Source organism: Apiospora kogelbergensis (genome assembly GCF_038363985.1).
Source record: "Apiospora kogelbergensis strain CBS 113332 chromosome Unknown utg000009l_segment0_segment0, whole genome shotgun sequence".
Taxonomy (NCBI): domain Eukaryota; kingdom Fungi; phylum Ascomycota; class Sordariomycetes; order Amphisphaeriales; family Apiosporaceae; genus Apiospora; species Apiospora kogelbergensis.
In genome coordinates this window covers 1,864,866-1,888,227 of record NW_027117426.1, presented here as the reverse complement: position 1 = coordinate 1,888,227, position 23,362 = coordinate 1,864,866, and the positions used below count along the sequence as shown (strand labels likewise).

At 53.5% G+C, this 23,362-nt stretch overlaps 7 protein-coding genes across 7 annotated transcripts; 5 read left to right on the top strand and 2 right to left on the bottom strand.

Annotated features, from left to right (window-relative positions):
* Positions 1-702: 702 nt before the first annotated feature.
* On the top strand, positions 703-1,392 carry PG998_013662 (uncharacterized protein; the record flags this gene model as incomplete). Its single annotated transcript, XM_066880478.1, has 1 exon — positions 703-1,392. The coding sequence occupies one exon, from the start codon at positions 703-705 to the stop codon at positions 1,390-1,392; it is 690 nt and encodes a 229-aa protein (XP_066724617.1).
* A 1,341-nt stretch (positions 1,393-2,733) lies between these two features.
* On the top strand, positions 2,734-4,030 carry PG998_013661 (uncharacterized protein; the record flags this gene model as incomplete). Its single annotated transcript, XM_066880477.1, has 2 exons — positions 2,734-3,153; positions 3,206-4,030. 2 exons carry the CDS (start codon positions 2,734-2,736, stop codon positions 4,028-4,030), a joined length of 1,245 nt encoding a protein of 414 aa, XP_066724616.1.
* A 710-nt stretch (positions 4,031-4,740) lies between these two features.
* PG998_013660 (uncharacterized protein) lies at positions 4,741-5,660 on the top strand (the record flags this gene model as incomplete). Its single annotated transcript, XM_066880476.1, has 4 exons — positions 4,741-5,091; positions 5,172-5,280; positions 5,345-5,431; positions 5,485-5,660. 4 exons carry the CDS (start codon positions 4,741-4,743, stop codon positions 5,658-5,660), a joined length of 723 nt encoding a protein of 240 aa, XP_066724615.1.
* A 6,446-nt stretch (positions 5,661-12,106) lies between these two features.
* On the top strand, positions 12,107-13,258 carry PG998_013659 (uncharacterized protein; the record flags this gene model as incomplete). Its single annotated transcript, XM_066880475.1, has 3 exons — positions 12,107-12,356; positions 12,469-12,719; positions 12,830-13,258. The coding sequence occupies 3 exons, from the start codon at positions 12,107-12,109 to the stop codon at positions 13,256-13,258; spliced, it is 930 nt and encodes a 309-aa protein (XP_066724614.1).
* A 1,143-nt stretch (positions 13,259-14,401) lies between these two features.
* PG998_013658 (uncharacterized protein) lies at positions 14,402-14,803 on the bottom strand (the record flags this gene model as incomplete). The annotated part of the gene is made up of 2 exons (XM_066880474.1): positions 14,402-14,536; positions 14,729-14,803. 2 exons carry the CDS (start codon positions 14,801-14,803, stop codon positions 14,402-14,404), a joined length of 210 nt encoding a protein of 69 aa, XP_066724613.1.
* Positions 14,804-17,331: 2,528 nt separating this feature from the next.
* PG998_013657 (uncharacterized protein) lies at positions 17,332-17,718 on the top strand (the record flags this gene model as incomplete). The annotated part of the gene is made up of 1 exon (XM_066880473.1): positions 17,332-17,718. The coding sequence occupies one exon, from the start codon at positions 17,332-17,334 to the stop codon at positions 17,716-17,718; it is 387 nt and encodes a 128-aa protein (XP_066724612.1).
* A 2,116-nt stretch (positions 17,719-19,834) lies between these two features.
* PG998_013656 (oligopeptide transporter) lies at positions 19,835-22,335 on the bottom strand (the record flags this gene model as incomplete). The annotated part of the gene is made up of 5 exons (XM_066880472.1): positions 19,835-19,993; positions 20,062-20,851; positions 20,901-21,471; positions 21,534-21,896; positions 21,969-22,335. The coding sequence occupies 5 exons, from the start codon at positions 22,333-22,335 to the stop codon at positions 19,835-19,837; spliced, it is 2,250 nt and encodes a 749-aa protein (XP_066724611.1).
* Positions 22,336-23,362: the final 1,027 nt, after the last annotated feature.

Sequence of the window (23,362 nt, the reverse complement as noted above, 5' to 3'; positions counted from 1 at the left end):
GAGCCTTTTACCGGCCAAGGCTGCGCATGAGCGTATGGCCATGGCCAGGCCCGCCAAGTTCACATGCACTTGAAGGGCGGGTTCCCCTGTGCGTGGGGAATAGTCCCCTTTGGGGCAAACAGTGGATGGCTAGCCCTTATTGGCGCCCGGGATTGCACCTTGGCGTATAAATAGGAAACGGCTACGTCTGAAGGTTATTATGAATGATCTACGGCGCAAGGATGACCTGTGAGCAATTACTCACTCAGCCTGTAAGCTTCTGCTAATGCGGAAGTATTTCAGTCGCGGTAAACGTGTGTCCGCACCGCCTGATTGACACAATACCCCATGATGACATCACTTGGCAACGTTTATATTGCTCAATGGTATTAACTTGGCAGTTGAGGCTTCTTCTAGAACGATGTCTCTACCTGAGAGACTAACGTACCAAGTTTGGTTTGATCTGCCAAGTATAAAGATAAGAGATTTCCCTCCCTTACCTAGAGAAGTTCATCTCATCACACACCAAACACAACTTTCATTTCATTTCAAGAATACCAAGGTTTCTTCCTCCAAGAACAGAACAGTCAAGCTCCCGTTCTTTCTTGCAATTTTACTTAAAACGCGGGTTCGTGGCTTTCGTTCATCCTATTCGAGATAGACAAAATTTTCACTTTCGACTCTTCTATCTTTCCTCATTTATCCTCACTTTTACCGCCCACCATGCATTTCCAAGATCTCTCCGCCTTGGCCTTGACCTTCGCCATTGCGGCCAAAGCCGTGCCCATGCCGAATCCCGACACAGTTCAGGGACTTGAGCCGCGGGAGACCGAAGTCCACCATGTCATAATCGATTACCGAAGCGCCGGTAACGGGCAGCTCCCTGCTGCTGCCCACGTCTGGGCGCGCGACTGGCTGAAGAGCGTTGATCCCCGCAATAAGAACAGCAAGACATCTTCCTCCAAGCGTCAAGAGGGAGGAGGTGCTGCGGGTGGAGCTCTGCCGCCGCCGCCCAAGGAAAGTGGCGCTGGCAAAGGCAAAGGGGCTGATGCTGGTGCCGGTGCGGGCGCTGGTACTCCCCCTCCTCCTCCTAAAGGTAATGCCGGTGCTGGGTCCGGTACTGAAGCTCCTGCGGGAAAGGGCAAGGGCAAGGGCAAGGACACCGGTGGTGCTGGTGGTGCTGGCGGCGAGGCGCCCCCTCCTCCACCTGCCGCTGGTGGTGCAGCGCCCCCTCCTCCTCCTCCTACAGCTGGCGGGGAAGCGGCACCAGCCGGAAAGGGCAAGGGCAAGGGGTCTGGAGCTGGAGCCGGCGCCGCGGCACCTGCGGGCAAGGGTAAAGGTACAGGCGCTGGAGGAGGCGCTGCCCCTGAGGCAGGCAAAGGTGCCGGGGCTGGTGCTGGAGCTACGGCATAGACTACAACCAAGTGTTGGCTTTAGATGAGATGTCCTGAGTGTCTTTACTTTATCTTTAGGCAGGGCCGTCATACCACACCTCGCCCCTTTTTATCATTATATTTATACCAGTGGAAGGAATAGGCATATCCTTGAAAGGACCCGCGGCCCAAATTAGAATACATTCAGACCGTACATAGTTACATTTTTTATTGTACACGCATGCAATGAATGATGGGTTCTAAAGTACATTATGACTGAGTGCGTACTTGCCTTCGTGCAAACTAGGTGACCACTAATTATGCACCGATCCCGCCACTACCAAACATCTCAAAACGTCCAATTGCCTTGTGGTCAGTCGCTGGAACCTATGTTACCCTATTTCGTCGGATACCAACCATGGGAATTGCTACATATCGATACACTGGGGCGGTCAATCTTGTACTCTCTTGCGATGAGCAGACCCGGGTTTCTTAGAGCGTTAATCATTTCCTAACAACAACTGGCCATACAGCTCAGGATCAACTTGTTGGGTTGATAGCTCGACATCGCATCGAAAGAGAAAAAAGAAAGACATGAAGTTGCTCTGAGGTCTGAGGAGAAGCATTACGTATTTAATACGGGATCATCATTTTGTTCAAAACTGCCGAGGAAATATGCATCATGTGAATGATTAGGGGCTAGCCATCGCCACCGTCATAAGTGAGTGAGCCGGCCATTCGGGCTGTTTGCCGATAGGCTGAGTAGTGTGATTGTGACAACATCAGCCAAGAGATATATGCACTTCAACACACCTCCGTTACTGAGCATGGCGTAGCGGGACCAATGACGATACGACTACACGACTTGTGCATCGACACATACCCCAAGTGCACAACTTCAGGACAGGTTCCGCCAATCAGCCTTGGGAGGGTTGGAGTCGGACGCAGCTACAGTGGTGTCACAGCAGAAAGAGAAACTCGATTCCAGTGGGTAAGCGGCAATGTCGGAGGTGGTGCAACCCCAGGTCTCTCTTGTGACGACCCAAGAACTCTTCGCTTTTCTCCCTGCGATGCCGAGGAAATGAAGTATACCCGCAAACAACCTTGGCTCAACCCAATCCACCTCCAATGAGTAAGCCAAGCCTGCCCAGGAGCCCCATGTGATTGTATTGTTGATAGGATTACACGACACTTCCAGGTCACGTTCTTGGCCCGATTACGTTACATACGCAAGATATAGCCTCATCTGATAGGCTAGCTTGGCATCTATCAACGTTTGGAAAGACTTGAATTTATATTTATTAACCAGTCCTCTCTTCTCCTTACCTTGCAAGCATACGCTTTTGAGCAATCTTGGCTTTTGATTTTCCCGTCATTCATCATGCTTCGCACACACTTTCCAACCGCCCACCACTTCACTATAACCCTATTTGGGTGTCAGTATCACGCATCCTCGCCGGACGCGTCGAAGCTAGCCCTTATCGAGGACTTCGACCAGCTCGTCAAGAATAGTGCGGCGGCCAACGTAGAAGAGCTCGAGCAGAACGACCTCCCCACTAAGGTGTGGATGAGCCATTGGAAGTCCCCGCAGGAATTCAAGGCCTGGTGGCAGAGCCCCGACGTCGCTGTGTTTTGGGCCGCCCTTCCCGACGACGCCGGCTTCTGGAGGGAGACGCTCAGTCTACCGGCCACCAGGGCCATGTACGAGTCGAACGGAGAGAAGCCCCAAGGGTTCGGCCATTGCGGGGAACTCATCCCTCTGACGGAGAAGACTGGTTACTGGGGGCTTATCGGTCACGCAGTATGTCCCGCGATGTTTAACCCGATTCCAATGGGAGTACGCAGGTCACTAGCTCTTGTTAACATTTGCTGTTATAGTGACTCAATCCACCCCTGGTGATACGTTTACATCTTCCCTATCCGCCCTCCCTAAGCCCAACCCCTTGTCCGGCGAGATCCGGACTGGCCGGACCCGGATCACCAAGTTCCCCGATAACATATGTTTCGTGGTTGAGGGCCAGGACTACAGCGCTATGCCTCCCCCGGAGCGCGCATACTGGGATGAAAACTTCGATGGCCTAGCCAAGCAGTGGATCACCAATGTCATGACCGCGGGTCCCACTAAGGGGCTAGTTTCGGGCCGGGCCTGCCACGCCTTTGCCGGCAAAAAACAGCTCGGGGCTTCGTCCAACGGCACTAGCTCTCGTGCTTCGTCTACTGACTCCGCAAGCATCGAGGCTACAAGCATTAGTCACGAACGTATTGCTGATGCTATGTCTAATGGTGGTAGTTCTGGCGGGTCTTCTACTTCCTCCTCCCTCTTCCCAGGACTCGACTACATCCGCCAGGCGCAGCTCCTCTTTTGGCTTGACCTATCCCACATGGAGCACATCGGGCGGTGGGACAAGGTGCACATCACGCTTCGTCGCAGCTTCCTCGATGCCTACGGGCCCGGTGGGGTTATGGATGGCGGCGACCTGCTACTCTGGGTCGACCTTGGCGTCTTGAAGAGCAACGAGATGGACGCCGAGTACGTGGGCTGCTACGAAGGGACAGGCTTCACGGCGTACGACCACGATGCCGCGTTCGAGAGCAAGAAGGAAGGCGACGTCAATGCCTCTAGCCTGTTGCCTGCCTTCTTCGATCGCCCGGTCGAGTCCAGACCTATGGAGTGGTAGTGTCGGCATTAATAGTTGGGCTAATGTCTTGCTTTCGAAATCGTTATCATATTCCCTTGAAATCTTTGTATCTGTCAATTCACTGTCGTCCGGGGGGGCCTTGGCGAATACTGTTTTGTTTTTCTACGAAGATATCTTCTATATATTCTGGCTAATTGTCGGGAGTCACTCATGGTCTGAGTGTCATCGGTTGGGACTGCCGAGCCACTACCGTTTCCAAAACTTCAGCCCCTGGCCCGCAACTCCACAATCACCGCTGATGATGAGCCTCTTCCGGTCTAGCCATCTCAGTAGCAAATCCACCTCTACCCACATGGAATGTATTTCGAAGCAAGTGAAACAATGCCAGCCTTGCAGTTCGCCTAGAATGTGCAGCCGTCCGTCCGTTTTTCGCTTCTGTCATTCGATACGGTGGGGAGCCGTCCACGATCGCGTGGCCGATCGATATAACGGCACATCCCATATCGTTAGTCGTGTCGGCAGACAAGAAAACTTGCATGATGATCATCTTGTGGAGTTGCTAGATCGACCGAAGATGCTCACATAAATTGACAGGCTCCCATCCCTTGTTCCATCTGAAGTGCTGCTGGAGATCTCTCTCTTTTATTGGATCCAGTCACGTTCATTTCTTCCCGTCTCTTACTTCACATCGTCAGACGATTTTCCAATACATCGTATTAGCAGGTCTAGTATACAAGCTCATTCCAACCATGTATACCACTCCGATCTTTGTCTCCGCCCTCCTGGCTCTGGCGCAGGCCGCCCAGGCCGCGCCGTCCCTCGCGACCAAGATGCACATGCGCCGCCAGGCCAATTGCACTAACGTCCAGGTCTTCGTCGCGCGCGGCTCGCTCGAGGAGATCCCCGGCCGCCAGGGCAAGCTCGTCGACGCCGTGTGCAAGGACATCTCCAGCTGCGGCTCCACTGACATCCAGTACCCAGCCACCTTCGACGCTTACTGCAAGTCGGTGGGCTCGGGCGTCGCGTTCGCCTTGAACGCCGTTGAGACCTACGCCAAGGCCTGCCCGAACTCCAAGATCGTCCTCACGGGTTACTCTCAGGTAAGTTATGGGAGAGAAGAACGACGAAAGTCCCCGAGTCAATAGTCGACGGTGACTAACAAATATGCAAAACCTCATAGGGCGCTCATCTCATGGGTGATGTTATGAGTGGTGCTGGTGGCCTTATCCCTAACCAGAACTGCACACAAGCCAAGACGGCGCCGCTGGCTGCTGCCGCTGCTGAGAAGGGTAAGTCTCCGCCTCTATTGACACTAATGTTAGTGTATAAGACGTTTGCTAACCCTCGTTCTAGTTATGGCCGTGACTCTGTTCGGAGACGTGCGTCACACTGCAAGCCAGACGTACAACCTTGGCGAGGGCGCAGCAAAGTCTGGTGTAAGTAGTTCCCCTACATCACCCCTACCTCGATTAGGCCGCTGACATCAGAGGCAGATTCTCCCCGGAATGGCACTCAGTTGGATGGACTGAACATTCACTCCGAAAAGATCCACTCTTGGTGCAATGGCGAGGACCCCGTTTGCTCAAGTGGCAACGACATGGAGCAACACTTGACCTATTTTGATCAGTTCACTGATGACGCGGCTGCATTCATCAAGACCAAGCTGTAATCAAGTCCGATACGTTCTATGTTAGACATTAGTGTATATATTTACCATGTACAATAGACATCGAGGTCATGATCCTGTAGATCACCCTCAACTGGTTTTTACCACGCGAACCGAATGTCCTATGGCTCCTGCTGCCCCTTTTCACTAGTAAAGCCATGCGAATTCCTCATATCCTAGCTCGCAGCTATGAACATTTGTGGTCCCAGTACACATTGCGAGAGAAGCTTTATCAGTGGAAATAGCAGCGTGATACTTAACCTCTCCGGTAATTAACCCATTACTAACGATTGGTTGAATGCACAGCCTATTTCTGGTATGAGGGATATCTGTGTCCTTCAATATAACACGATGCTGAGAATCCCCGCGCTCGGCACCTCGTAGTCAATTAATGCCACAAGGCTCGGCAGTGGTCTTGAGAGGCGAAGTAAGAAATATCATTAGAAAATGGGGTTCACAATGACATCAGCAGTAGTGATTATGGTGGTGGCAATGGCAGCGGCGATGAGAAGCGATCCGCGCCACGTAGGGGCAGACCCCTAGTGATGCGTTGAATCCGTCCAAAAGTTTGTAATTTGAATCTGGGAAAGGAATTGGTGGCATTGAAAAGATATTTGAAATATGTTCAAGTCGTCCAGCAAATCTCAAACAAGACTTCCACAGGTAACACACAACGTAGGGGGAGAAAGAATGACTGAAACTGAAACGGCAAACTTCTGCATACTTTACCTACTCTCAGGCACACAAACCTCAAGGGCGTCCATGCCCTAGGGAGACCTATCACATCCGCGAGCGGTCTATAATAAGCAGTCCATAGAGGACGGATAACGTCATGTGCAACTTAGCTACTCGATTTTCACCGGCGTGAGGTCTTGAAGTGTATTTGGAGCCAGTCATGGGTTGAGCTGCAATGCATTGCATTGGGACCAAGGGATGGTATGGCACGAAGGCGCTTTCCAATGATTGGAGATGATACGAAGGTGAATGCTACGGACCCTGCTATTTAGCTGCGAGTGAAATCGACATTACGAGGGATTTAGCTATTGAGAGTGATGGGACACAATCTTACCATTTATTTAGAATACTACTTTACATTTTGCAGATGTATATGATCTTGTAGAACTGGTTGTCGCCGAGGTATCTTCCGTTTCTATCATCTCAGTTTGAAGAAGAAAATCACTGTAGTTGGATATATTGTACAGGCTACCCCTATCTGTGATGTCCCGTGTCAAATAGGGGTAATTCATATGTCTTGTTCGACCTTCTTATACGGTCTTCGTACTTTGTATAATACCGTTTTGATCGCTTAGAATTAAGACGAGTCTCATTACTAACCAGTCAGGCGTCTAAGAATGAGGAGGTCATTTATTTTTGATGATGCATCACGGCGGACTGTATGTAGACTGCTGGGGCTTCGAATATCTAGACACGAAAAGCATCAGAACGCCAAAATGAAGGGTAAGACGATGACCAAGGACCTATTATCTTGCCGGTTGTCTTTTGGGAGAAGATGGCGAAGGCAGAGACAGAATTGACTATTATGAAGTCGATAGTCAGTGACCATCCTCTCCCCTGGAGGCATATACAATTCACCGATTGAGCACAACTTGGGCCGCACTCAACGTATACCCGTCGTTATTCGACTGCATCTAGGCATCAAAGTTGTCATATTGATTACTATGCGTATGCGGCACTTTGGCAATCGACCGATACCACGCGTTGGCGAGCATCGTTGAGATAGACATTTGAAGATGAATTCCATTTACAGCGTTCTTGCTAGACGAGCATGATTTCCAAGAAGTAGCTTCAGTTGCAGAAGCAGGATTCAGTTTACGGAAGAGATACTGCATGACCTTATCTCGTGATAGTTTGATCATCCCAACAGCGGAGTTGGCGTGGCCAGGTACATGGCTGCTTGACAGGCGAGAAAGGTTAGGGATCCCTTCTCCAGGTCGTGAGACATGACTCTGTGATCGCACTTCTAGAGAAGGATGTGTGGTTACTTGTCCCTTATCTAACGGCTCCGATAAGAAGGGAAGTGCGTTCTCGATGCATCCTCTCTATCACAACTAGGAATATGCCAGTCAAAAGGCAGTGCGTGATCATGCGAGTGTGGAGAGGGTGGCTTGTCGCTAACACCGGGGACCCGGGCAGCCGTGTAGGTGAACATGCACGGGGCAGGTCAGGAATGTCTTGTGTTAAATCAACTAGAAACAAATTCGAAGCCCAGAAATCGGCTTTGTTTGTCCGATGAGGGAAGACGGTGATTTCATGGTCGCTAACGAACCACCGTCCTTCCCGTCGGATCCAGAGGAGCTGAGAGGAGAGCGAGCGAGCGAGCGAGCTAGAGCGGTGCATCTGCAGAAAGGAGCATGGTCCTAAAATAAGCCACGTCCATTTCCATCCTGCCTCATCCCTCGTAACGCTAGGAGAAAAAGAAAAAGATTGTCGCGAGTTAGGTCAGGTTGGAGAGAAGTGGGACGTCATCTTACCGTGCCATCTGTTGGGCGGGCACTCGGCGGGGACCGGTTCTACAGTAATCACGTCCAGCTCCCATCTGAAACGCCAGAATTGACCATCACTTGACCCTTTCAGGAGTTGGATTGAAATGCCATGTGAGTGCTCCGGAAGGCATTGACGTGAATAGAGCTGTTTGACTCTCTCGTTTTGCATTACGATGGCAAACATGGGAAGCAAGTGACAAGTTGGCAGTTCGCGGTTTCTCGCACAATGAACATCAAACCTTATTAGCAAACGTCGGTGTTGGCGCCTTGGTGATGAAACGAGTGCCTTCCTGGCGGAAAACACAAGACCTCAGCCAATTTTATGAAGGGGGCTGCTAGGCAAATTGTGGCAAAAGGAAGAGTGCCGACATGCAGGTATCGTGTCGTCTGCTGTCTCTCTCCCACGCACGCCAAAACGCCTCGGTCAATAATACATTGCTTGATTGATCCTGTGGTGTGTCGGCGTGTCGGCACCGCCAACAGACTCAACGGTCATCTACAGGCAATCTAAGAATAAAGTAAAATTGGAGTCTGAATTGGCATTGCCAGTATTTCTGTAACGGCTTAGTGGAACCAACCAGGTCCAGGTCAACCCCTGGCGCTTCACCTGTATTAGCTAAGCTCCGTCACATCGCGCAGATTGAGGGACGGACGGGGGATTGGGTATTGGATTGTGTGATCGCAGACACAAACCCCCATATGGAGACAGGAAGACACTGCAAGCGCTGTGATTGCACCCATGACTCCAAAAGTCGAGATACCATGCTGCGATGCTTCTCGTGAGAAAGCAACGAGTGGCTATGCATCTTCCAGAAGTCTCTGTCGTGGCGGGGAAACAACAGCTTTCGGACGGTTTGCGCATAAATGTTTGCGCGTGCATGAATGAGAGACGGACGCTCTTGTCGTGACAGGAAACACAACCCGGCTCTGCTTGCTCCAGTCGCCAGTCGGCTGTGATTGATCCGTCTGAGTGTGGAGGGGGAGGGGGAGGTTCGAAATGCTGTTGCCTCCCGCCTACATGTCTTTTTAGGGAAATGTCTTCGTCGTCGTGTGTTTGCTCTCGTATATCTGCGGCTCAGGATTCGGTGCATATTCAAGAAGGAATCCTCATAAGCCACCCAACGTGGTGGAGGTCATCTGCCTTGCCTCACCTGCCGAATCTCACAACACACCACCAACATCACATCGCTGACTGGTGGTGTTGGTGTTGGTGTTGTTGAATGCTTGTTTGCTGTGCACTTCCACTGCCGGCGGCGACCTTCTGTTCTTGTCTGGTCTGGTCTGGCCAACGACGGACCATAGCCACCGCAAATGGCACAATTTTCCGGACAATGGATGATGCGATCCTATTAGGTAGGGGATGGGATTGGCGGAGGCTTGGCCGGAGGGTGCGTTCAAGGGTCCAAGGGTAGCTGAGTGGTCCCCTGGCGACGATCGCCCACTTTGGGCTACGAAGCGAGTTCCATCTTGATTGAGGGGTCGCCGGTCCCTGTCGCCCATATGCAGGTCTCTTTATTACTTACTCACTCTCGCTGACATCTGCACACCAGACTGGCGGGAGAAGGATGACTTCAGTAAGTAGCAATCAGTACGTCATTTGATCTTCCGCCTTTTCCAATACTCTCTGTCATTTATTCACTTGCCAATCGAGATGACAGGCTGTTGGAGATCGGGTCCGAGGATTCCTTATTGCTTAGCAGCAGGCAGCCAAAATTAGCCACAAGCCATTCGCGCCGGCCCAGGCCAGATAGTATAAGAAAGGAAATAAGGAATGGGGTCATCCGGTTGCCATGCCATGAGAGGTGCTCGTCGCGCTCAGATTACGCCGAGGCGGGTGGATGGAAACAGGCCATTGCCCCTACCTTGTACAAATTGCATTATCTTTCTGTGAAGTCCATCGCTGCCCCTCCGTCGTCAGTTCAATCGCATCTGAGCTTGCTCGCGTGGTGGTGAATCAATGGTTCGGCTCGGGAAAACGGGAAACACACGGGGGCATGGTCGCAGCGGCGTTGGGGCACCAGGCTTCCTCAAACTCTGCCGTATGTATAGTAGCAGTAGTTTGAAGTTGATATCATCGCCGCGGGAGATCATGTCTGTTCCCGTGCGGTGTCGAAAGGATATATGACACCATCTCCGACACAAGCAGGGAGCGAGAGTCGACGCGCAACGGAGACAGTGCATATGTGTGTCGTTCGGATCACCTCAGTTCCTGGACACGGCACAGAGGGATTGCGCAAACGTAAGAACTAGGCCCAGCAATCATTGCCTCTCTCGCCTTGGAACTCCGTAGGGCCAGCAACAAGATTACGCGTGGATCACCTTTCATCTGCTGGACCACAGGTTTGAAGAACATCGAGGATATTCTCACGTCTGTTCAATTAAAACGATTTGCGAGGTGATCGTGAGGAGTGCTGTTTCCCCCTGGCATTTCAAACCCCGTCGCATGAACCAAGCCCCCAGCAAGCCCAGCAGGCCCCCCCACTAACAGCCCACCCACTGGCTGGAGCTGGCTGGACAGGAACCAGCTGGGCCCTTTTGACTTCTGACAGCTAGGAGAGCTAAGGGGGCGTTAGGTGGTCAACCAACCGCCGCTAGCAGGGCCTCCAGGGGATCTCCCGGCCCCCTCCGCAATGGACTTTCGACGCTGAGCCTGCAGCCCTAGTACGGTAACAGTAGGTGGTCTATTAGCACTACTGAACACACTCCGAATTGCATGGCTGCACAGGCGCTCTGTCGCTCTCGTCTTATAGAAAAGAGCCAGCCAAGCCCACACGCCCGGGGGCCTTGTCGGAAGTTGGGCTCCTTTTCCCTCCCTTTCTGGCTCTTTTTCAGCTTCGTATAATAGCCCGGTTGCTCTTGCATCTGCTCTGCTCTGCATCTCGCATCTCTTCGTCGGGTGTTGCACACGCATCGAGTATCGCAGTTCCGGTCCTGCCTAATCAGCAATCCCCTCTCCGTTCTCCATCTTTTCCCTGCCCCGATCACTAGACCAGACCAAACCACACACCGACCTACCTACCTTCCTTAACTTGTTCGCAACCTCCGTTGGCGACATCGTCTTTCTTCGGGTTTAGTTCCCATCTCTCACAAGACCTGCGCTCTCTTGTGTTGTTTCCATCGACCTTAGTTGTTGATATTTGGCCCGACGCCCTTCCCGCATTCGCTTCTTCAGCGGCCTAGTGCTGTAAAACTTATCAACTTATTCCGCCTTGGGACGAACCGCATCACCATCACTCGACGCAATATTGAGGAAGCACAAATCATCCTGGCCCGCTGCGAATAGGACAGAAAACACGACAATTTCCGAATAGCCCAGTCTCACGACCGATCATCGTGTCTCGTCTTTGGCAGCCCATTTTCTAGCTGGCCCTCCATCAGTGCTTGTCACTGCCCATTCCGCCGGACGCGAAACACGAACGTCACCGACTGATTGGACGGTCATGAGAAGCGTTGTGGTACTTTGCTGAAATTCGTCCTACTCACTTCAGTCTTCGTCCACGTCGTTCCTGTTCAGCTTCAATTATTTTCGTCCGTCGGGTTCTTCCTGATCGGCTTCTTTTTTCGAGATACCCCCTTCAAAGATTTCCAAGTCTTCTTCTTCCTTCATCGCTGGGCGTTTTCCTCATCTTGATTAACCTTTCCACCTCTCTTATTACGTCGTCTGACAGCGCCTCCGAGCCATCACGTACACCAACCAAAATCTCTCCTAACCCCGTCCTACCCGTGCGAACTCCTGCCCAGGGATCGCCGCGTATTTTCATTTCTACCTAGGCCTTCGATCAGATTATTACTTGTCTTCTGGTCGTTTGGCAACATGATTCCCAGGCTAGCATTAGTTGTGGTAGCCCTCTTCGGGGGCAATGTCTTAGCCGCAGCTGATATGAACGCCTGTTCGGTACGTTTTCGCTTTGTCTCGTTTTCCCAGCTTAGCACTGCTTCCCCTTCATGATTGGCCAGTCACCGCAGCGACTAACACATGCGCTACAGAAAGGTTGTGCAGTCGGCATCTTTGCGGATCCCTCCCGTCTGGGATGCAAGGCCGAAGACAAGAACTGTGCCTGCCATTCGGGGCAGAACCTCATGTTCGGCGTTCGCGATTGCATCACACAAGCTTGCGGCTTGACCGGCGCTGCCCTGGACGACCAGGTTGCTGCTTCCGAAAAGTTCATGAACGCCGAGTGTGTCCCATTCACCTGTAAGTTGCATCCTCAACCATTGGGACCTGTTTGGCCAGTTTACTGACCCGAAACTTGCAGCTACCGCAGCTCCAGCTACCACGGCTCCCCCGCCTGCCGCAGCCCCTGCAGCGTCACCTGCTACCACTGCCGCTCCCGCTGCTGCTCCGGCCCCAACAACAGCTCCGGCCGCGACGACAGCTTCGCCCGCCAAGACTGATGCCGCTTCGCCCGCGATCAAAGACCCTCCCGCATCCGGCCAACCAGCGTCCTCGGCGCCCTCAACTGCAGCCGGCGCGACCTCGGCTGCGACTTCTCAGCCAACCACCGGAGCATCTGCGGCATCCGCCGACAGCCCGAGTGGCACCAGCAAAGCTAGCTCGGTAAGTTTACGCGAGCCCATTCGTGCTTTGTTGCAACGTAATAACTAATTGTCTCAGACTGGTTCCTCCCCTGCTGCTGGCGTTGCCGCTTCCACCGCGTCGCCGACCAGCGGCAAAGCTGCGGGCAAGGAAGAAGAGAGCTCCCCGAGGGCCTTTCGGTTGCCGCCAAGGCAGGCATCGGAGCCGGTGCTGGTGTCGTCGTCGTCATGGCTGCCATCACTCTTTGCTGTATCATGATGCGACGCAGACGCGATAGCCGCACTGCTAGCCAAGGACCCGCTCGACCCGCCCGCAGCCCGATGCCCGCCATCTCCCAGCCGGTCAACGGCCGGAGACAGTATGCCGAGGATGTGGAGTCGCCCGCGGCTCTCAACTTCCCGTTCCCCGCCGTATGCGAAAAGGGCAACAACCACGGACTACCGTCGCCCAAGGCCGCAGCCTACAAGGCGCCAGCGTCATCGCACGATGACCGGTACAGTGTTAAGGGTAACCGGTACGAAGAAATGCTGCCTCGCACTCAGCCTAGAACGATGATATAGCGAACTGGATTTCTTTCAACCCCTTTCGGACCTTTTAAGCGACAAATCAAACTCCACTACTGGCAATGGCGGCCGGCTCACAGATTTATAATGACAAGGATATCACATGGTTACCTATGAAACTTCAACAGCATTTGGGAAACGTAACTCATGTTCGGCCCAGACTTTACATAGTCAAGAGGAAGCATAACTTGAGGTTCGCTTCTCGATGTTTTTTCTTTTGGTGGCTGTATTTTGGTGGACATATCACAACGTTTACGATATGACCCATGCGCGCCACAGGATTCGCCTGGTCTGTCATCGCTTTCATAGTGGAGAGAAAATCTAAACTCACGTCCCGAGTAAACATCCATAGTTCCTTTTATGTGACTGTAACTGTGACTGCAAGGCAGCAGTGGATGATTTTGGTACAAGAGATTGAGACTGTGTGAACCAAGTCGGGGCATGATCGCACATCTTCCCCTGACTGGCAAGTACTCCGTTGACAGGCTGAGAAGGTTGGGATTTCCGCCACGATCCAAATCTCTGATATTTTTAATACGGGCTACCCAGTTGGGCATTCTTGCCTTTCTCGAGAGATGCCCTAGCTAACGCAGTGACCAAACCGATACTGTATATTCCAGAATCACCGTCAGGGGTTTAGTTTGATGGGCATGTGTTTGCCGCCAAGATAGTCTGTAACCCATCCAGCGTAATGGTAAAGCACCTTTACTTCCGTACTCCCAATCTGTTTTGATGTGAGCCTAGCTCACCCTCCTAAGGGAAGGAGGAAACATCACATTTTCGTAATTACTAGGGTAGCTGTGCATTTGAGCGAGCGACTAAAGTTATAATTTCCATGTCTACTGACTGTCTATCGAGCTAGCTAGTGACCGAAGGTGCCATAGCACTGTTGATGTTGGCAATGATGTAGGAAAGGCGAGAGCTGGCAGTGTGTAATGTGATCCAAGAACCGGGTGACATGCATCTCCCAATTCATTCAATTCCCTTTCCTTTCTTTGAGATCTTACGAAGTCCATGCCATTGTCATACAAGTCTCCATCGTCCTCCCCTCCCTTGTCCCTCTCTCTCTACCTCTCTCTGTGAGAGTGTGGGCCCTGACACGTGCTCAGCAAGACGGAGGGGAAGGTTGCAGCACCATCTCTACTTGGGGGAATTCTTCGGGCTGTCGCTGATCGTGACATCGCCCTCGGCTGGCTTCTCCTCGTTCTTAGCGGCAGCGCTCTGGGCGCGAGCGGCGAAGCTGTCGGCCGGGGTGTCGCCGGTGCCCGATTTAGCCTAAGCAGGAAAAAGTGTTAGCAGAGCTCTTGCTGGTGTGACAGGATATCAGGTAAACTATCGTCGTAGCCGTCTTGCACAGGGGCGAAATGGCAGATGCCAAGAGAGAGTCCGTTTACCAGTTGAGTTTTCAGGCGATTATAGAGGATGGAGTAGGTTGCTATAAGTGACAATTCTAGGAGTGATACATACCTCGGCGGACTGGATACGGGAGGCATCAGTGGGTTGCATGGCGGCGCCCTTGTTCTTGTTGTCCTCGCAAGGCATCTCGATGGTTGATGCTGAACTCGTTGGTTGGTAGGGTGTTCTTGGTTGTGGATGCTGTAACTGGGAGGTTGATGTTGTGTAGATAGCTTAACTTGTGAGTTGTCTGATGTGGAAGAGAGAGAGAAAGGAGGTTGTTTCGTAGTTGGAAGAAATGTGCTACTTATACATCGACTCCGAAATCCTGACGATCAACCTCATGGTTACCCAGAATCTCAGGAAATGAAAGAAAGCGTTTGATCGAACAGGTTGATCAAAATGACAAACCGACTCAAACCAATATATCTGCACGTTTTCCTTTTTTGCATACAAACTCATGCTGCCAGTGCCAACAAGCAAACGCTTAACAAACTCACACACACCGCCAACTACGTGGGCTCACAGATGATACCTAACACTATACACACCAAACCAGTGATCAAGCCAATAAGTTATATGAAGCTACTACATTTACCACATAATAAACACACCGGAGTTGTTTGCATCGCTCCGTGAGCATCCAAACGACAATGAGTGTCCACGCAGCTAATTCTCGTTAAGCTTCACATCCGTTGCCAATGTGAACTGATGAAACGTGTGATGCGTCAACACGTTTGGCTTCTGAAGTCTTACTCTTCCTGCGGTCTCAGTATCTCAGTCTCTTCTTTAAAAAATGGTACGCCGCTCCGATTCCCTGCAGATCACTAAAGTCTGGATTGGTGTGTTTACTCATGTAGTCAGACTCGCAGAATGTAGCGGCATAACTTGCGTCTAATATTGAAATGCCTTTTGATATCGCGGTGTGTCGTCGGACTTAGATTTCCTATTTCTTTGGTTTGCGGGAAAAGGCTGTTCCCACAACCCTTGTGTCAGCTGTTTGAGAAACAGGATTGCTACTTCCTGCTGGTTCACTTTCACTTAAGCAGAGTGTATGCAAGCGGTTATGTTGGAAATGTAAGCAAATACCGATGATAACTTGGCTGTAAGCTGTTCCGAAACAAACACAGAGCTGGCAGCCAGTGTGTATCGGGCGGCCTCATCCTGATACGCTGTACAAACAGCACACTGGCGCGTTTGCTGGACAATTCCCGCTGAGTTTCTTACATAACACTCTGATGGCTCTCATCACGAGGCAAACTCATAGCAAGGGTGTTCCCCGTGTGAATATGTGCTGACTGACGGAACAGCGAGGCAAGTTGCAACTGATAGACTGTAACAATAATATAATATATACTGTGTTCAGGACGGAGCGAGGAGCTACGTAACTATGTGGAAGGCCGTGAGTGAGCTGTATCTGTACAATAAACATTCCAAAACAACCATACAGTGTGCATTTTCCCAAAAGAACCGACCTTCATTGCCCAACCCAACCGAATCGAACCAAAACAGAAACAAAGCCTAGATGCCATGACCTCATATTTCATCATCATCATCATCATCACCATCATCCTCATGACTGAGCAGTGTAGAGCTAGCCGGCGCTAAAGGCAGACTAGTATTGGATGGAAGAATCAATCTTTCTTATCCTCTTCTTGTCTGTCGCCCTGGCTGTCTCTTTCTCTTCTACTTCTGGAAGCGGCGCTCCATCTCCTTGCGAAGGTACTTCTCCCCTTCCTGCTTGATGATGGGTACCGCCGTCGACACCAGGAACCCACCGGCCTTCTTGGCCCACGGTGGGACAGTACGCTCCTTCTTCACGGCCTCGGCGCCCCGGGTACCGCCGCTGGGGCCGCCCCTGCCACCTCGGGGTCGTCGTGGGTCAGCGACCTCTTCATAAGGAGCCCGGGGATCGCGAGGGTGGTGGCGACCTCCGCCGCCGCGACGGTCATTGAAGTCGTTGTACGGGTCCTGGGGATACGCCGCCGACCGTGCCCGGTTCTTCTCCTCGGCGCCACCGCGGGGGCCGTGGCGCGTGGAACCGCTGCGGGCGGGTGGTGGGCCACCGTAGGGGTCATCGTCGTATCTGGACCTAGGAGGTAGGCTGGCACCCCGACGGTGGCCTGGACCACGCGACGATGATGAAGGGGCCGGCGGCGGCGCATCATAGCGCGCACCGCGGTCGGGGGACGGCCCCTTGTAGGCCGCCGGCGGTGGGGAACGACGTCGCGACGCGTGATGGTCGGCTCGCGGAGGGGTGGCGCCCCTCCGCCGTAGCGATCCCCTCTGTCCATGTCCCTGTTGTAATCGGGCGGGAGGCTCTGGCGCGCTGCGCGATCTTTGTTGCGGCGGCTCTTGGGCGCATCAGAGGTGTATCCTCGGTCGCCTGCTTCGTCGTGGTATGTAGGTGGCGGCCTGTCGCGTGGTCTCCGTGGCTCTTCATGCCTGCGGCCCGATCGCGCGGCGGCGGCAGCTCCAGCAGCACCAACCCCTGCGCCCATCGCCAAGTCATATGGGTCTGGCCCGCCTCTGCGCGAACTTGATGCAGCAGCCGGCGGGGGCGCGTGGGCATCTCTCCCGGGTGGGCCACCTCCTGGGCCTCCCAAGTCGTAGGGGTCGTTATTGTCGCCGTCGTCGTAGATATTTCTATCGCCGCGTGACGACTTGAGGTTGCGATGCGTCCGGCCCTCCTCTGCTTCGAAGCCGTCTCGCCTGGCGCGGAAGTCGCGGTGTTGCGGGCCATCTTTTTCTTCGAGATCCGAGACACGCGTTCTGGGTTTCGGGCGTCGAGCGCTGCTCATCTTCCTGTCGACACCGGCATCTTCAGGCGCGTACTCGACGCGGCCGTCACGGTGTCGGACCTTGTGGCCGGGATCGGCTGCTGCAGGGCCACTGCGGGGTTTGCTGCTGCTGTGGTGGTAGCGGGCATCGTCGTCGCTACTGTCGTCGAACTCGGGCTCCTGCAGACGGACTTGGGATTGAGAGCGGTGTCTGCGACGGGGGCCGCCGCGGTCTCGCTCGGCCGGATCGACCAGAATAGAGCCTCGGCGTGGTCGTCGTGAGGCCGAGGCGGCAGGGTCAGGGTAGTAGGGATCGGCGGCAGAGGTGGGAGGCGGGCCGCCGTAATCGTAGCCGCGATCACGCGGGGGTGGGCGGTCGTAATAAGAAGCCATGCTCGCTTCTTTTGGTTCTGCAAGTCAATATGACAAAAAGGAAGAAGAAGGCTTGTATTCCTAGCTTTGTCGAAGAAAGAAACAATATCAAGGGCAGATGGGGCAGGTCAGATCATATTTCCACAGTCGGCAGTTGAAATAGGATGCCTCATTGCAGCATTGCAGCCCGATGGAATGGGAAAAAGGAAAGAAGTCAGAAGTGGTGTGGGAGCTGACCGCCTGATGGGGGATGATCGCCTGTCCATCTGACGTCATTTTCCGGCACCTGTCCAGGGCCCGGATCGAGTCTCAAGCCGCAAGTCTCAGACAATGCCCAGAACAGTCCTTTTTGTTCTTGGTCATGGCCAGTTTCATCAGTGTTATGAGTTGCAAAACCTGGCTGCCGGCTACCTACTTCTATGGTAACTATCATCGCAGGTTATCACTGCTGCTGCTGCTTGCTGCTGCTGCTGCTGTGCATTGATCCAACGAGCCCCCGACGACCCCGACGACCCCCCGCGGAGGTTGGGCTAGCTTGGTGGGCTCTTCAGAGGCGAACCAGGCCAGCTCCTAACCTTAGGCGGCCAGCAGTGCCTGAGCTCAGCAGCTATTGCGATTGAGACGTGCCAGCGCACCACCAGTCTGCAACTGCATGTCATCGTCGTCATTCCTGCCTTTGCGAGAATTGCACATCGGTAAACCCGTCGTGCCGAGGGCCAGTGAGCTAGCTGCCCTCCGCCCATGCAGCGGCTGCAAGTAAGCAATAAGGATAATTCCCATGGGCGCTTAGTTGCTACGCATTCGTGGGGGTGCGCTCGTCGATTGGGCGCATCACGCAACACGCTGCACTTTCCGATTTGCCTGTTGTCCTGCACATCAACCATAACCTTCAGGCCCGGACAGAATCTGTCCCAAACGGCAGGCCAGGGATCTTGAGATCAGTCCATGAAGAGCGGCGGGCTCCGAGCGGCCAGAGCCATGTCAAGAGCCCGGTGATCTGAACAGTCATGGGGCACGTGCTGACACCTGCGGGAACCTCAGTCTCGTGAATAAGAGTACTCGAAAGCTCCATCCGCTCAAGGAGATAACCCGCCTACATAGATGCGGGCGGGGTTTTCGACCGATCATTTCAGTCCACCTTCTTTCTCTTCTTCCTTTCCGCAATACTGTCCCGAACGCGACTAACGACAGAGGCAACCGAATATGTACGACTCCATACGTCAATTTCACCTCCCGTAATTCTCGAGCATTAAGTTCCAGACGGTGGCGAAATGGAGGTGGGATGGATCCTTACGAATCGACTTCCGGGCCAGCCACTCAGCCAATCATGGGCGAGGGTGCCAGTGCCCGCAGCCCAAGATGGTGCGCAAATAATGAAGTTGGCTTCCTGATGCCCATGGCGCCGTCTTCTCTCACGCCGCTCTGTCGGCAGAGAACATCTTGGGGAATACCGTCTCTGGGAGTATTACGGGCATCATTGATTGGGAAATGGGAGGCTTATGGCCGGCGTGGCGGGAGTATCAGAAAGCCCTGCTTGGTTCGCGAGCCAATGACGATTGTTGGATAAAATTGGTCCAAGAAGTATTGCAAGAATACCCGGGCGAGACTGATGTTGATATTGATTTGGAAGTGCATTAAATCAACTGTTTTAATACTCTAGAGTCAGTGATCTGTGGGAAGAGGGGCTAAACCCGAGAGGTACGGACGCATCACCTCGAGCCATAGAAGCATTGCATATAAGTAAGTTGGATAGACCAGGGCTGAATTGAAGTAGCAGGGTATATGTATGTTGTCCAATAACGCCACGTAGAGAAACCACCTGACGATTGTCATCACAGGTCACCTCACCGGCGACATGCCAGAACATTAGTGTAAATAGTTACATGTATGTATACGATCTAAGCCAAGCAAGAAGCCTCTCAGAGGCGTCCTCATCTTGCACAGACCCGCCTGCCGTATGGACAGCCCGCACACTTTTTTCTTATTTAATATTTCTTTCATGCTCGTTTCTTCGTATTCCATGCTTTTAACAGGAATCAACCGGGCAGGCGATCTGGGAGCCCTTGAGCTTGCCGCCCACACCGGCCAAGGTGAGGATGGCTTGGATGACACCACCGAGACCCTCGCCAGCCACGAGGCCACCGGCGATGGCGAAGCAGTAGCGGTCCCAGCTGACGGGGTTCTTCTTGGCCCAGAGGTGGAAATGATGGCGCCCATGAGCATGGCCGTCGAGTAGTGGGTCGCGGGAAGCACGAAGGCGACGCCGATGGACATCCAGTTGGGGAGCCACTCGCGGTACTTCTCGCGGGCGCCGACGAGGAGGTAGCGCTTGGCCGCGACCTGAATCACGCAGATGACGCCCAGGACGATGGAGAAGATGCCCGAGCTCAGGGGGATGTTGAACTCGGGAGCGGTCACGGCCTCGGCCACGGCCTTCCAGGCGGTGACGGACGGGGCAGGGAACTCGCAGTGGCCGTTGTACTTCTTGTTGGCCAGGTCGATGATGCACGGGTATGCCTTGGTGAACAGGATGAAGATGCCGGGCGCGAGGAACATAGCGACGATGCAACCGCAGCACTGCGCGTAGAACTGCAGCTTAGGCGGGGTGCGCAGCAGGAAGCCCGTTCGGAAGTCGCCAGTCAGGGCGGTTGACATGTCGGCACCAGAAGAAGCGACGATACCAGCAAGCAAGTTAGCGGTTCGTGCCACATTTGTGGGTTCACCCTTGGTCACGCCACCAAAAACCAACTGGGAAGCCTTGGATGAAGCCGTGAGGGGTGTGACGTCCGTGACGGCACCACCGTGAATGGACATGAAGGCAAAGATGAGAGCCAGGATCGAAGCCAGAACAGCGAGACCGCCGTTGATGTGGAACTGGACCTCGAAGATGATGACGGAAACGATGATGACTGTCAGAGCGCCAAGAGACCAAGCCCAGACTGGCACCTGCTGGTTTGGGGTTGCGAAATCTTCGACCAAAACGCCGCTCTCGTTGACTGACTTGTGAGATTGCTTCTCGAGCCAGGGGGCTGGCTTTGCCCCGCTTAGTCAAGGAGGCGTTGATTGTGCCGGTCGTATCGACCCACGCGTACTTGATACCAAACCAGAGAATCTTCCAGTGGAAGATGAATTCGGCCATGGAATAGCAAAGCAGGACCATTACGCCGGGCCACAGGAGCCAGTAACGGGGGCTAGGGACGTATCCCGGTTCTCCAATGCCGCTCATGGAGAAATAGGACACGGATCTGGACCACTTCGCGTAGAGCTCGGCGCCGTCTTTCTCGCTAACGTTCGGAGAACCCTGGCATTCGCCGGTGTAGATAAGCAATGGGCCGATGATACCCCACGCGGCAAAGCTACCGAGGAAGTAAGAGATGCCAACGTTGAGGCCGACCAGAAGACCAGAGCCGATGAAGGCAGGCGTCCATTCGATGAACCAACCCCAGTTCTCAATGACAATGGCGTAGTTGTTGTAGTTGCCCCAGATGAAGAACCAGGTGAAGATGTGCCAATCCCAGAGGATACCCAGAGCATAGTCAGAAACGACGCGAAGGACAAAAGCGCTGCCAAAGGCAACTCCCAGTGCCTTGACCTTGGCGAGAGCTTCGGCGGCACCAGACCCAACGGCATGCATGGAGCGAATCGTCAGAGCCGTAGCGGTGGCTGCGTCCAATGTTAGTGATTGACTGGATTTCGGTTATGTTTGGATACTCTGGCAGACTTACGGGTGGGAAACATGAGCTTGAGCTCCCGCGCCACGTTGATCACGAAGAACTTCCGCAGCGGGACGGCGAAGAAGAGACCGAAGAAGGAGCCGATCAGGGTGAGGGTAAGAATGCGACCAAAGTCCTCCTGAGGTGTTTTGAGCAAGTTCAAGTTGTACATGGCAGGCAAAGCGGCGACGAAGAGGCCACTCAGACCACCAGCACCGACGGCCGCAGCTTGGATGATACTGTTCTCCTGCGGGCCGAAGAAACCGCCCAAAATCGGGGTCTTTTCGGGCACGGCCTTGGATATAGACTTGATGATGGCGAAGCCGAAGACGGAGCCGAACATACCGGCGGGGAACGTGAAGCCCGTCTTGAGACCTGTGCGCGCGCTTAGTGGTTAGGACAATGACATCTTGAAGGGCAGGAGGTAGTAGTTCTGGGTGTTCTTACCCAGGTAGACATTGGCAGCATTGATCAATGAGCCAAAGAGGATACCAGTGAGAACAGCACGGATGGTAAATGGGTAGGGCTCCTCTGGCACGCCCTTAAGAGGAGGCAGGGGCTTGTACAGGTCGAATACCTCGACCTCTTCCTCGGCCTCGCTGACTCTCATAACAGCGTCTTTCTCGTTTGTGTCGTCGGACAGCTTGGGATGCGAAAGCGTGTCTTTTTCGGTAGTAGCGTGGTAGGCGCCATCGTTCTCAGCCGAAACAGGCGCTTTAGGTGCCAGCGTCTCCTTGTAGATATCGGCATCGCGCTCCGTGGCCGCGGTATCGGCCAGAGGCACGGTGTGGTCGTGGATAACCGGAGTAGCCATGGCGAATTGCGAATCCAAGCGTGCCGGGAGTGCTCGTTGGTGAAGTCGCAACTTAATGCGACAAGGTGTACTGGTCTCAAAGCCTTATGAGGAACCCAGCAGCAGCAGCAGCAACAGCATTAAAAAAGAAGCAGAAGGCTAGAGGTTCGCGAGCCTTGCACTACCGTGGACCCGTCGGTGGTTTTATATTCACATACATATGCAAGGCGAAGATCGCGTGGCAATCTCTGGTTCTGGGCCGTAGTGCTAGAATATTGGACCAATCTCTTCTCCAATTCCAAAACGGGGATTGGTAAAGCAATCAACACTGGATGTCAAGGGTAGAACAGGTAGAGGAGGGACGATTGGAGGGTGAAGATCCCTGCGACTCGTATCTAAGAGGCCGCTTCAAGTAACCCCCCATGGCCTCCAGGACCACACAGGGACCCCCCTGGACCCCCCTCCATCGTCCGGCCTGCGGCGTTCAACCTGGATGGATGGTGGCCCCAAACCGAAAGGGCCCGTCTGGAACTTGGCCCTATCAGGAAGGTGTGCGACTCGCCAAATCATTGTAGCAGTTGCGTGTCTTGGCCTGCTGGTCGCATGCGGCAGCGATTGCGATACCGACTACTCTTGGAATCTTCGATGCAGGAGAGTTGAGAGACAAGAAGAGAGCAGGAGAAGCGGCCACCTCGTTGCATGGACCGCAGTATCGAGCATCCTGCTTGCTTGCTGCTTGTAAGGGTCTGCGTCGCACCACAGAGGAAGTGTGCTACTCCATCACTACGAGATACATATAGCGCACATGTGGCTAGTGGGTGGGATGCAGGGGACTGGAGTCTCGGTAAGTGGGTGAGGTTTGGCCGTGCACAGTGGTTGTTCAGCTGCTGGCTCCTTCCCGACCGTGCTTTTCAGCCTTTTTCGATGGCGCGGGGAGACGCTGTACCACCCGAGCGTAACTGGTTTTTTGCTGCACTTTATCAGCAGTGAAGCTGTAATTGGTCGCCTTCGTGCTCGCCCAAGGCATTTCGCGCCGGGAGTTGTTTGC